Below are 14,045 nucleotides of genomic sequence, written 5' to 3'. Positions count from 1 at the left end.
AGACTGAATTTTTAAGAGATCATTACTCCAAGAAATATGGAAATGTGTTTTTGGTTTTGAAAATACCAAAGTTTAGAGTATAAGTATTTGAAATATCAGTCTGTCATTATGTGCTACCAGAGGATTTTTAATAAGAGAAAACAGCAGGTGTTTTATATGATTTATTCTCACTCAGTAGAAAATCATTTGAGACATGAAACTGTTAGAAAGTTATGATTAAAATTCATTGAATGCTGTTGAATTGTACTGTTCCATGTAGGAATGTCAAATTGATGCATCAAATTATGATTTGGGTTGCACGATATGACAACAATATTGGAATATTAGAACTTCAATGGAAAGATGATGTTGGGTCCACACTTTCCAATGGTTGATGAAAGGGTGTACATTTGTGTATCAAAAGTAAGCTACAAGGGCATTTACATGTATAGCACAGATCCCCTGTGTGATGGATTGTTTTGTGTTTGTATGAACATCTTCTGCAGAGTGTCAAAGGGAGAAGCTCTACACATCTCACACAATCTTCTGGTCCCACTAGAGATTCAGGTTTTGAAACCGATATGGAATTAGTGTCAACCACCAGCCAAACTGTAGTATCCGAGCTCAGGTATATCTGTATTTTGCTTTTGTTATGGTAACTCCCGTAGGAACTCAGCAGGAGAGTTTTTTTTTGCTGGTATAACTCTAAGCTGATATATAGCCAAATACATAGGAAACATTTTATGTCTTATCTAATCAGGCATAGTGGCTTAACTTATAAATGACAGAAATTAATCTTTGGTCTTTTTATCAAAATGAAGAATTTGGCAGAGTGGGGATTCAAACTCACAACCTTAAGATCCTGAGGCCAATGCTCTAACCATTAAACTCCATGACTTGTGTATAATAGCGAGGCATTTTGTAGGTATACTATTTGCATGAAGAGATACAGACCGATTTTGATGAAATTTTCAGTGTTATGCTTGTTGGATTTTTCTCTTTCTATTCAAACTAACTTTTTGTTGGGTGGACTTGTCCTTTAATTTTTTCATGTTTGGAATGATTGAACCTTGTGCTAATTTTTAATTTATTAATTCTTGACACAGCTAGCTTGTCATAACTCCCAACTCTCTTATGACTTTGTGTCTTCTGACTGCTGACAGGACCTTAAAAAAATCATAACAAAATCTTATAATTTGCTATTTCCATTAGGGGTAATAAGTGATTGTCAGACATATTCATTATTTTAATGAGTGCCTGTCAGAACGAGTGGTTACAAATTTCCACCAAGAGCCTACTGACCATTGTAGGTACCACACTGATGTCTGGGCATAGGCACTTCTTGTGATAAACACGACAGTACATTATGAAACAATAACAGGCATTTCCCATGATACAAATAGCAATCAGGGGGTCGTTTCACAAAGATTTAAGTGTTACTTAGAGTCGCATTTAAACTGCCAGTTGCGTGCTGTATAGAAGGCAGCCCGCAACACTGGCACTGGTCCGATGGTCCCAGACCAGTAAAAATTGCTGTTGGGCCAGTACCTTTCCAGGAATATCCAGATTTACTGGTCAGACATGACCAGTAAAAATATATCAAACTGATACTAATTATTTTTTCTCCCTTTTTGTAAATTATAAAAATATCTCTCCAAAACTGATTGCTCTCATGAATTATGTTATGAATGTGTACTGTTTATTTGTATGGGGGGGGGGGGTAAATCAATAAACGACAGCATAATAATTTTTAATTTTTTAAATTTATTTTTGGGGACCAGTAAAAAGTTTAAAATCTGGGTATCTACTGTTCGGACATGAATAGGTTGGACCAGTAGAAAAAAAGGGTAAGTGTGGAGCCCGGTTACGAAGGCATCGCCGTATTGGTCGAATCATGTTAAGAAGACGCGCGCCACTGCGTATTTATCAATGAGATTGTGCGGTGAATATAATTTGCACGTCAGCAATTAAGCATTCCTCTAAGTCACACTTATTGTGAAAGACCCCCCAAGGAGTATGCCTCATCTTTGCTCCTGGTAATCTCTTGCACAGGTATCAGCTAGCAGTGAAGGATGTGGAGATCCAGCAACTCAGGTCATCTCAGTTCCCTGATCACCAACCAAGCTTGTCTTCCCTTCAGGACAGGAGTAGCAGTAGGAGTCCAACCAGTCTCAGGGCACAGCTAGCAGTATTAATGGAAAAAAGCAAGTTGGGTGAGTAACAGATGAGCTAGATTGATAAGTGAATGCATGGGTTGGTGAGTAGACGGATCAAGGGATTGTGAATAGACAGAGAAATCTATTCAAGTTCATGAAGGAAATCTGTTTCAGAATTTACATACATACATTTCATGACAATATCTAAAAAGTACACGAGTGAAAGACGTGCCAAGTATAAACGACAATTATACAGAAATGGTGCACCATTACAAAAATATGCAAACACGATGTCAACAAAGAAAATTCCTACAAGGCACCATGTTCAATCAGGTGGGTGTTTCATTTCATGTTTTTATGTTATGTGTTACTTTACTTTTCAAACAACTGGTGATCCTTTCTTGTGGTGAATAATACACACAGTATTTTCATTGTTGTTGATGTAGTTCTTAAGAAGGGTCACCACTCATTTGTAAAGTCACTTGTGTATAAATAGCTTTATGAAACACCCACCTGGCTTTTATCACCTGTAAGACATCCGCAAAGAGGCGTGAATAAATGTTACAGTGTACATGTATAGACCAATAGATTAATAATATGTATATATTTAGGGGCAATGCCATATAATTATCAAGCTTTTTTGGTTCCACTGACGATCTATTTTCTCCCTCTTTACTTCCCTTCATAAAGTGCTCTATCCAGCTAATTTAATGTGCATTACAACTTTCATAGTCTAAAAAACAGATAAATCATTTCAGAAACGTCCCTCATATAATGGGTCAGATTACCGCAGGATTAAGAAATTAGAAATAAATTTTCTTATTGATACATATTTTTTCAAGAGGAAAGGAAGGCACTTGAATTGGAGAAGGTGATTGGCTGCCTGAAATCAGAAGCCAGCAAAATGACCAATGAGAACAGCCGTCTGAAGCAGAAGCTGGCCGAGTCAGAATCCGGCAGATCGTCTCTTGAATCGGGCATGATGCTACGGGATGATCAGCTCACGCACCTCCATGGGGAAATTCGAGAAAAAACGAGTGATGTTATCAAATTGGAAAAAGAGGTAATTCCTCTGACACATTGCTGAATCATACTGACCCCAAATTGATACTGGCCCCAAGGTGACTGATAATTAATAGTTGTTAAGCCATTGCCCACAGGAATGTATTCTAACTTGTAACAGTATATTCACTTGATAGTCATTACTGGGGGGTGTTTCACAAAGATTTAAGTATGACTTAGGTCGCACTTAATGCCGATGTGTATCTGAAATGCAACGCGCAATCTTATTGATCAATACCCAGTAGTGCGCGTCCTTTTTGCATGATCTAACCAATGCGGTAAAGCCTTTTATACCTCGCGCAACGAGGCATTTAATCTTTGTGAAACACCCCCCAGGAATGAATTCATGGATAAATTTTGAAGTACAGATGAGTACTTTTTTAAAGTGAGTTTATTCTTTGAGTACCTGATTTTGGTTCGTTGCTGTAAAGTTTAAATGATTCTTATTACAGCCCAACTCCAATAATTTGTACTTTAATACAGACTTTTAACCAATATGAATTTCTACATTTCCAAGCTCTTATTTCAATAATTTGTCTGCTTTTCATTTGCAATTTAAATAATCATATAGACTTAGTTGTGTTTTAATAATTTTTCTACTTGTTATTCACATTTATCTAATCATATAGACTAAGTGGTCTTTAGACAAAATGCTAATTAAGTGGCAATTAGACCAAAACATTATTAAACAAACTGGTTGCAGACAAAATGGGATTAGAATCATCTTGAATGAAGCCAAACAGACAGTTAACAAAGTGGTTGTAGACCATAAAAAAGAACACCCTGCCAGGCTGATGGGGATGAATGTGGTATGTCTAGCATTAAAACTATCTTTTGTTTCTTTTTGATTAGCTGAAGAAGGCAAAGGGGAAGATGTCTGCATTGGAGGCACAGCTGGAAGATAAGACTTCAACCTTCTCGGTCCATGTGGCTAAGATTGAACAGCTACAGCGGACCCTTGATGTGACATCAACACAGCTAGCCGACACCAAAGTAAGGAAAAAAAGAGTTTGTTGGCCATCACCAGACAGACCCCTGGACTTTTACTTTTTATTCAAAAATCAGAGGAGAAAAAAGACGAATGTGCAAATTAATAAAAACCGGCAAAATGATGATAAAACATTTTCCTTAGAGCGGAGGATGTCTCTGATCGACCCCCAATCTCCACTGTACATGCATCTCTGTAATATGCAAGGGATCCCCGCCGCAAACACAAGAAAAACAAATAAAATGTAGAAGCTTTCATGTCATTCAACCCCCCCCCCCAAAAAAAAAAAAATGGCTGAATGCTGTTTTAAGTGACCAATAGCCATTCTGGGCCCCATTGCATAAAAGGCACTTCTGTAGTAATTTTACTATCCAATGGTAACTGCCTGAAATCCTTAACTATTAGCATTGTTACCATGGCAGTTACCAATGGATGGCATAGTTGCTATAATAGTAAATTTTATGCAATGGGGCTCAGTAATATTTAGTCAGCTTGGCAACACAACTTAGTCCACAGTATAAATATTATCTGGTTTTGAACCAAATATCAAATTTTACAGAATTGCAAAATAATAAGACAATTTGGAACTTAGACCATCTGGGCAATGCACTAAATTACTCTTATGCCAAGTAATGCTTAGATCAAGCTGTCATCGACCAAAATAATGTAAGACCAACTTATAACAAAGCATATATTTTGTATTTTTATTTTCAGAATGAACTGTTGAAGAAAGCATCTTCAGATGAAATGCATTCCTCTCGCCTGGAAGAGATCAAGAGAATGAATAGAGAGCAGTGTCAAGATCTACATCATCAACTTGATCTGGTATTTCACCAGTTATCTATCTTCCTCTGTTTTCATTCTACATGTGACTTATATATATATATATATATATATATACCATACCACCAGATCAATTCGAAGTCTTTAATTAACATAGAATTCAGTAAGAGGCATACGTCATAGTATAAAATTTTATTTTAGAGGCAAAAGTCAAAGTATATCATTTTATTTTATGATAATTTCTTGGGTTCCTTGCAGAATTTTAATGTGTCATTAAGGACTTTTGTGTATACTTGTAAGGGGTCAGCTTCTTTGAAATCAACAAGTGGAGAGATTTAGTTCAAAGAAGTATACTTTTCAGGATAGATGGAAACAAGTTGTAAAACATTTATTGACTATTGAGTATACACATATTTTCTCTTATATAAGCCATCACTTGGCATACTTTGAATGCTGTGAGGAATATTTATCTTAATAACTTTGACATTTTTCCACTAGATGCATCAAAAGATGGAACAGCAATCGCACGAAATGGTCTCTCTACAAGGAGATCGAACAAAACTACAGAGGGAGGCAAACCAGAAGGAAGAACAGCTGACAAAATTCAAGAACGACCTAGCCGAGAGTCAGAAGGTACAGAGTCTAATCAAAGTTTGAAGAATTTTTTTGCTTTCTCATTGACATTCTTTTTCCTTGTTGAAATAAGCATTTGTACATTTTATTGACCATTGAAGAATATTTTCCATATATTAAACTTGTGAAATGTTGTTTGTAGTGTTTGATATTAGTTATATTTTATAAGGGACTTGGGGCATGAGAATAATATTTCAAGAGTATACACACTGTGAAACACACTTTGAAATATTTGATCTCAATTTTAACCTATTACTCAAAAGGCAAACAAGTACCCTGTAATTTGATAATTTTTTTTTCACTTTATCCATCATTTATGTTCATAGTATTGCACACATTGCATATAATCCACAAACGTATTTCATCATTATCTATGAAACTTACATTAATAACCTTTAAAAGTGATTCGGTGACACCAAACATGACAGGACCTAAATGAAAAGCAAGGTTGAAGGCCTGTTACAGGAAAGTACCATGCTCCCTTGTTTTAAAAGTGTAGAAAACCAGAAAATGCAAATAATTTCAGATTTATTTATATGATTTTATTAGATATGACATCATAGTGCTCATTGCAATAGAGGAGGGGATAAAGTGCATACAATGTGTCTAGGGAAACCAAGAATATGATAACCAGGATAATGATAATATATGTGCAAGGCTGCTGAAAATCAACAGATTTTTAGACAAAAACTGCTGATTTTCAATATCTCCCTGATTCAGACATTCATTTCTTTCATTGGATTGTGTGTAATTGAGAAAGATCTCCCTTCTTTTTCAGTAAATTCTTTTTGAAAGATGAATGTCAAAGTCGGCAGCTCTGTAGGTGTAAAGGGCTTAGAAATTTTGTCCCAGCATGTTAGTCGCATTAAAAAAAATTATTGTTATCATGAGGGCTTTTCTTTTATATAGGCCTACAGTGTATGTCTGTTTATATTTAGGAGTTGGTTAACAAAGATGTTGAGAATCAGAAGCTATGGAACACCCTTCAGAGCAGGGCCGATGAGGGTACCCTTAGACTGGCCCAGATGGAGTCTGCACTGGAAGTTTGTAAGCAAGAACTCAATATGTATATAACACAGCTGGAAGATGTCAACGCAAAACATCACCAAGAGAGGGCGCTAAAGGATAGAGAGGTTTGTCATCACAGATTTGTTTTTTTTTTGCTATATTTCTTTACTTTTGATGGAGAACTTAAGTATTCCAACAGAAATATGTTTTAATATGATAGATTTTTAAGAAGAAAATGTCTATGCATGTTGCTTAAATTGTGCTTAAATTTAACTACATTTACACTTACAAAACCTTGTAGCCTTCTTTGTATATCTGTATTGGGATTGATATACAAGTTTGTTTGAGATGCCTCTCTATTATGATTTAAAAAAATGTCCTATAGTATACTTGTACTGTTACAGCTCTTGAATGGAGTCAGATAGAAATGTATAAAAGCCTTTTGATAAAGGTGTCTTTAAAGGTCAAGTCCACCTCAGAAAAATGTTGATTTGAATCAATAGAGAAAAATGAGACAAGCACAATGCTAAAAATTTCATCAAAATCGGATGTAAAATAAGAAAGTTATTACATTTCAAAGTTTCGCTTATTTTGAACAAAATAGTTATATGAACGAGCCAGTTACATCCAAATGAGAGAATCAATGATGTCACACACTCACAATTCTTTTGTTTTTTTATTGTTTGAATTATACAATATTTCAATATTTTTCGAATTTGACGATTAGGACCTCCTTGCCTGAAGCACAAAATGTTAAAATAATGGAATTTCACGTGATCAGGGAGGAATGAAACTTCATTTCACATGACAATGACGATAAAATAAAAATATTTCATATTTCATATAATAAAATACAAAAGAAATAGTGAGTGAGTGATGTCATCAGTTCCTCATTTGCATACCGACTGAGATGTGCATATAACCGTTTTGTGAAATGAAGCGAAACTTTAAAATGTCATAATTTTACATCCGATTTTGATGAAATTTTCAGTGTTATGCTTGTTGATTTTTTCTCTTTTTATTCAAATCAAGTTTTTGTTGGGGTGGGCTTGTCCTTTAACCCTAATTCTCCGGGGGGGGGGCCATAATGCCCCCCCCCCTCAACAATTTTTGTGATATATCTGCTGCGCGAAATTTTTTCACCTCGCAGCTCACTGACTTTTTACATTCAAGTCTCGCGCAAATTTTGAGACCAAAGTTGTGACACCCACGTACGCGGTTACGACATTACGCAACATTATGCAAGTGCATGTCAGACCCAAAATTGCTCATAAACGTGATTTCATGTACAAATCCGATGCAAATTGCGTATTTAGCCAAAATTCATAAATGTATCATTATTTCTACTTTTACTGATTAAACTTAATTAATTTTGCCTTGTTTATGATCAGAATTATGTCTGGAACAATTTCCATTGAAAAAACAATAAAAAACAAAAAGTAAAAAAACAAAGAAATACATAAGAAATTCATAAAACAATAAAATACATAAGAAATTTATTTCCAAACCAAAGTTTTTTTGATTTACGATTGTTAAGAATGCTACAAAGAAATTTTTACCAAAAATTAGCATTCTAGGGGCTTTATTTAGTGAATTAGAGCAAAAAGTATGATTTATGCATAAATTAGCATAATAAATTCATATAAAATAAAATTTCATTATTTTGGAAAATTTTACCATACAGCCTTGTAGATTACATCGCACACTACCAGAGTGCAAATTTTTGCGTCGCTCGCGCGATCTGCAGCCGATATCTTAAGGGGGGCCATAATGGCCCCCCCCCCCCCCCGGAATGACAAGAATCAAAATACCCGGGAGATTTAGGGTTAAGAAAGGCATCCTCTCCATACATTAAACCATTAAAAGAATTTTCAGGGGTTTGCTATGCATCCACCCACCATAGATTGTAGCCAAATGCATTTTCAGCATGTCATTTGCATGATTGCAAATACGTATGGCAGCTTAAAAGTGTATACTGACACTCCGTAAAATTGAGGACAGAAACAGAAATATCTCCTGTCGATCGAACTATATCCATCATTTTCTTAGATTCTTTGTTTTATTTTCAGATTACAGATCTTGAAGAGAGGTGGAAGAAGGCTACTGTGGAGACCGAGGAGCGAGGGATCAAAGTAACGGATCTTGAGCAATCCTTGAGAGAAAGACAACAGATGTTACAACAGAGCACAGAGAGAATAGCTGAGCTTGAAGATAAAGAGGCACACCTAGAACAACAGGTACTTGTCATGGTGGTACTCCTTATCTAATATCAGAATATAGATGTAGGGGTGCAAGGTTAAACACTTATGTCAGTTAAGTAAGTTTTCAAACAGAATCCATTCAAATAATCACCCTTGTATACATAAATTAAAAAATATATTGTGGCTGGACTGATGAAACCTTGTATCTCTAAATAAATACAAATTGAGGGCAACTTTGAAAAGGCTGTATTTCAAAAATAAAGCAATGGTGGCAGTCTCGTATTGTCTGAAAACATTCTCCTGATACCTGTGAAGATCTCCTTCAAGGCAGAAGAAGAATGCTACCTTTTTTGTAATTCTAAAATCCAGCTTATTCTGAGCTGTCATCAAAATATTTTAATTTTGAGATATATATGAGGTTTTATTAGCCCAGCTACGATATGCTAAATTATTCTGGAAGGATATGTGTAATTTACTGCACACTCCTGTGAAAAAATATTGTTTTTTCCCTATTTTTGACCAAAATCATCCATATATTCCACTTAATTGGGTTTTGCGATCTGTAGTTTTCTCATGTCGTAATCTTCTCTTTTCCCTCCTCTTTCTTACTCCTCTTCAATAGCCATTTTTATCAATTTTTTAATGAATCTAGATTTCTACTCTGTCCAAGGAATTGAGCCTGTTGAGGTCAACAGCATCTCAAGAGGCTCAGGCCATGGAAAAGAAGCTTCATCAGGCCTGTATGGATCTAGAGGAGAGAACCAAACAACTTGGACAGTATCATCAAGAACTTGGGTGAGAATGCCAGGCCCTGTTTCACAGAATTTTGTATCAGTTGCAAAGTAAAAGCTCCTATGGTGCTGGTTTATTGGCAGAGGGCAAAGTTTTGATAGAATCATAGGTATGGCATTGTTCATGAAACACTGCCCTCTTGTCCAGGTGTTATTGTATACCCTAATAACTCAGTTCTAGTCAGGAGATAACTTTTAATAATTTGCCATCCTTTGTTACTCATTGCATGTGTATAAAAACTCAAACTTCATATTATGAAGTTTACAATGTGTTTCTGCATTAAAGTACAAGTCACTCGCTCTTTGTTAAATAGCCATAATATTCCAACACCAACCGTGAAATATTCATTACACATATTGTGTTGATTTCTTGTGTAGCTCCTCCCAGTCTAAGCTGGAGCTGTCAAGGAGCAAGGTGGCTGACCTGGAGGAGAAACTCAAAGACACCAGGCAAGATGGGGACAACCAGGCAGAAAAGACTACTCAGCTGGAGAAAGAGCTCCATGCCAACAAGCTCCAGTTAGAAGAAGCACAGAGCACAGGTGAGTTTTCACAGACATCTCAAGTTTGCTCAATTTACAAGAATGAATTGAAATTTTACCATTTGAGTTCTTGTTTTGATAAAATTTTCCTATATTTTTTTCATAATATTACAGTTTACTCCTATGGGAAAAGCAGTGTCTTTCTATTTAATGAAGCAAAACCATCCCTATTTTTTAATAAAAGAGGTTGGGAGGTTTGATATAAAAAATTAGTCTAACAACCCTATCGTCTACAATAGATGAACTCTCAATGAATAAAATTTCCAATTGTCAAAGTGTAATGTAAGCCATAGATGAAGTTGAAATTGTGCCATCTGAGCATTTGACTAATTGCGAATTAGACTAAATCCTGTTTGACCAAGTGTCATGTTGACCAAGCAGCTATTAGACCAAATGGGTTTAGCCCAAGTGGTACAAGACTACCTGAAAAGTAGACCAACTGCTTGTAGACGAAGTGATGATAAACCTCTGACATTGCCCTCTATACAGTGAAAGAATTGGAGGAGGTACTCGAGAGGACCAAGGAAGAGTCCAAGACATCCAAGGAGCGCTGCCGTCACCTGGACACCGAGCTCCAGCAAGCCCAGGAGGACCTGAGAGCGGCTGCCACCCAGCTTGGGGAGCTCCATAGACTCCTCCAGAGGAGCAAGGCTGAGAATAAACTCAAGCAAGAGAGAGTGGAGGAGCTCAATGAGTCTCTCAGGTATGGTGTGGTGACTGAAACAGTCACACCAATGAAAACAAGACTCCAGGGCCCCGTCTGACAAAGAGTTACAATAGACCCAATCAATCTCAATTCTGTGGAAATCCATCATTTCTACTGGAACTCTGAACATTGTTCTTCATAAACATAGAGAAGCACACTGGGTGATTTCAAGTTCAGTCTTCACCTTTTGGTGTTTGTGTTAGGTCAATTTTACATGATTACAACGCCAAACATAAAATGAAGATGGTCTGGAAAAGTCACTCACCAGTTGTTGAGATATCAATAATGTGATTTGAATCAGTTTTACAAACACTGAATAAGTTTTGGAGCTAGGGGAAACAATCGAAATTTCAACACCAAGGCCAACACCAAACTTGAAATCACCCAATGTATTTGAAATAAAAACATTGAATGATTTGGTCTTTGTCCAAGTTACCCTTCTAAAGTCAAATTTATAAGCTAGTATAGTTATGATCATTATTCGTTGAGCAGTCAAAGGGACTATACCGTGAAGGTTTTCAACACTGTCAATTTCAGTGAAATCATCGTAGGATTTGGTTGGCTTATTGTGATCATTTTCTAGAGTTCTTGCCAGTGAATGATAGTTTATCACTGTTAACTGTATGAAACAGTGCCATGATTTGTGGGGGGGGGGAGAATAAGCATGAAGTATTTCTGTCTGTACTTTGCATTAAATAAAAATAATAATTTCCTATCTATATTCTACCCTTCCAAGGAAATAATAGATTGTAATTTTTAGAAAGATTTTTTTGAAAAATTGATACTTCTATGCTTTTAACCCATAATATATATTTTTTTTTGTGAATTAGAATTGTATTGTTTATTATTTCATTTACAGGAAAAGCCAAGATGATATAAGAAGTAAGGAACGTGACATGGCTGAGATAGATCTAGCATTAAGAACAAGTCAGAGAGAGCTCCTGCAGAGATCTGCTCAGGTAAGAAAAGGGTTATTTACAGATATGTTTGTTAGAGATTCAAAATGCTGAAAGTTTCTCTCTTTTTTTTGTAACAAAATGAAATTAAATTCATGATAGTTTGCCACATTGCTACTATCATGAATTTAATTTCATTTTGTTACAAAAAAAAAGAGAGAAACTTCAGGTCAAGATTTGTTTGAAGACTTTGCAATTACTGAGTATTTGCTGAATATAGTGGTATTTGATGATGATAATGTTGTCCTGTATGGTAAATGTGACAACAGAGCAGAGACAGAGTGAGATAGAGATGCAGATTTGAGAGCGCAGAACCAGTCTCGGCATTCTTACCACTCTCTTAGACATTGCCAATATCAATTTTTATTATCATAAATCCCATTCCCACCTAAGGTGAGACATGGTAGGTAATGAAAATGAAAATAAATTTGTGGAGGAGGGATGTTCAAATATTTTGGTCCTTAGTAATTTAGCTAAACCCTGGCTGAACCATTGATGTTTTTTCTGTTGAGTCAAACAATCAGGCAGAAAAAGTCTGTGTTTATTTGTAATTATATATTGTCTCCAAAATAATAATGATATACATTTCTTGTTTACCGCATATCACATTATGAATAATGTCTCTATGCGCTTTCAAAGGACTTGGATATTATTACCCCAGCTGTAGCTTAGCAGCCGTAATTACTAAGATTACAGCACACATGCATTTCAAGGAAAAAGTTCCTGCCAGGTACCCATTTTACCTCACCTGGGTTGAGTGCAGCGTAATGTGGATGAATTACTTGCTGAAGGAAACTACGCCATGGCCGGGATTTGAACCCTCCACCCTCTGTTTCAAAGTCCGGAGACTTATCCACTGGGCCACACCGCTCCACAAAATGCCTCAATCCGGTAATAATAGGCACACATGAACCAAGTGATGATAATCATTCTTTATTCTGTATATACGTAGGTGAGTCAGCTTGATGTGACTGTGAAGGAGAGACAGAGTGAGATGGAGAGACGGATCCTAGAGCTTGAAAGCACTCTCAACAAAACACAATATCAACTTAAACAGACCAAACAACAGGTATGCTGGGACCCATCTGCAGTTGAAATGTGATGGGCTGAGTTCACACCTTGGTTTGATTCCTTCATTAGAAATCATGGTTTATTTTTACAGTAGTTCTGAAAAGTCAGGGAACCCCACCAGATAATCAACATATTTCAAGTGTTCACGTTCTGCCGTGTTTTAGAGGCAGCGTAGCTCAGTCGGTAAGAGCACATGTTTCGGATAAGATCTCAAAGTGAGGGGTTTGAGTCCCGCTCATGCCGAAATGCATCTAAAAAAATCTAATGCTAAAAGCATGCCTCACCACTGTATTCAGTGCAGGTGTGAATGCAGTTGGAAAACACTCCGTCTATCGGAAAGGACGCAAATGTTGTTCCCGTGTATAGGAGAGTCACAACCTATGCATGTTAAAACCAATATGCTATCCGTCAAATGAGTAGGGTGTTCACCCGGTGTATTGCACCTGCCGGTCCCGGCAAAATTCAGGTCAAGTCAATCTTGACGTTCATATGCCATAATAATCAATATAATGATTGTGGGCATTAATAGAAAGACAAGATATCTAATTGTGAAGTCAGGTGATAAAATATTACATTCAATAAATTTTTTTTCTCTCTGGGCTCGCCGAAAATTGTAGTCATGTTATCTACATTCAACAATCGGCATGAGGGAGTGCATTTCGTGGTGGGGTTCACAAACATTTTAGTCCAACTGTATGTTCTTAAGTTAAATTAATAATGGGTTGTATATCGAGAGAGAGGGTTTTTCATGGTCTGAAAAAATATATGTATTAATTACGTCACAACATCGATAGTTCATTGTTAATGTAAATTGATTTACGTTAATCATGATGTCATCTTTATAAGTGACATATGTGACTTTTGTATGCTATTCAAAATCCTTTCCTCATTGAACTCTTTCTCATTGTATACGCTGAACAAAGCATAATCAATGTATTAAATCTGCATAACCATAGATTAAAGGAAAATGAGTAAAGATGGTCCTTGATATCTACTTGATTATTCAATCATGAATATTTGAAATTATAGAAATTAAGGAGCCTCAAGAAAGAGAGAGATATTCCTTAATAGAAAAATTTGTCTTGTTTATTCACTATTTTAAATTTATTATTTTTTGATATACTAATGATTAAAGGTAAATGCCAGTTTTGGTAACGATATCAAAATTA

The 14,045-nt window shown here is 36.0% G+C and overlaps 1 protein-coding gene across 2 annotated transcripts in view; it reads left to right on the top strand.

Moving 5' to 3' along the window:
• Nucleotides 1-14,045, top strand: part of LOC121428934 (coiled-coil domain-containing protein 18-like) — a 47,782-nt gene that overhangs the window by 23,049 nt on the left and 10,688 nt on the right. For both annotated transcript variants that reach the window (XM_041625824.1, XM_041625825.1), the window contains exons 10-22: nt 486-607; nt 2,032-2,192; nt 2,978-3,198; nt 4,050-4,190; nt 4,900-5,010; nt 5,467-5,601; nt 6,540-6,734; nt 8,679-8,846; nt 9,463-9,605; nt 9,980-10,143; nt 10,633-10,846; nt 11,709-11,808; nt 12,758-12,874. In XM_041625824.1, coding sequence (XP_041481758.1) covers nt 486-607; nt 2,032-2,192; nt 2,978-3,198; nt 4,050-4,190; nt 4,900-5,010; nt 5,467-5,601; nt 6,540-6,734; nt 8,679-8,846; nt 9,463-9,605; nt 9,980-10,143; nt 10,633-10,846; nt 11,709-11,808; nt 12,758-12,874 — 1,992 coding nt within the window. The remainder of the gene's footprint in view (nt 1-485; nt 608-2,031; nt 2,193-2,977; nt 3,199-4,049; nt 4,191-4,899; nt 5,011-5,466; nt 5,602-6,539; nt 6,735-8,678; nt 8,847-9,462; nt 9,606-9,979; nt 10,144-10,632; nt 10,847-11,708; nt 11,809-12,757; nt 12,875-14,045) is intronic.

Source organism: Lytechinus variegatus, chromosome 15 (assembly GCF_018143015.1).
Source record: "Lytechinus variegatus isolate NC3 chromosome 15, Lvar_3.0, whole genome shotgun sequence".
NCBI lineage: Eukaryota > Metazoa > Echinodermata > Echinoidea > Temnopleuroida > Toxopneustidae > Lytechinus > Lytechinus variegatus.
Note: the sequence above shows the minus strand (reverse complement) of the source record. Positions and strands in the feature narration are given on the sequence as shown.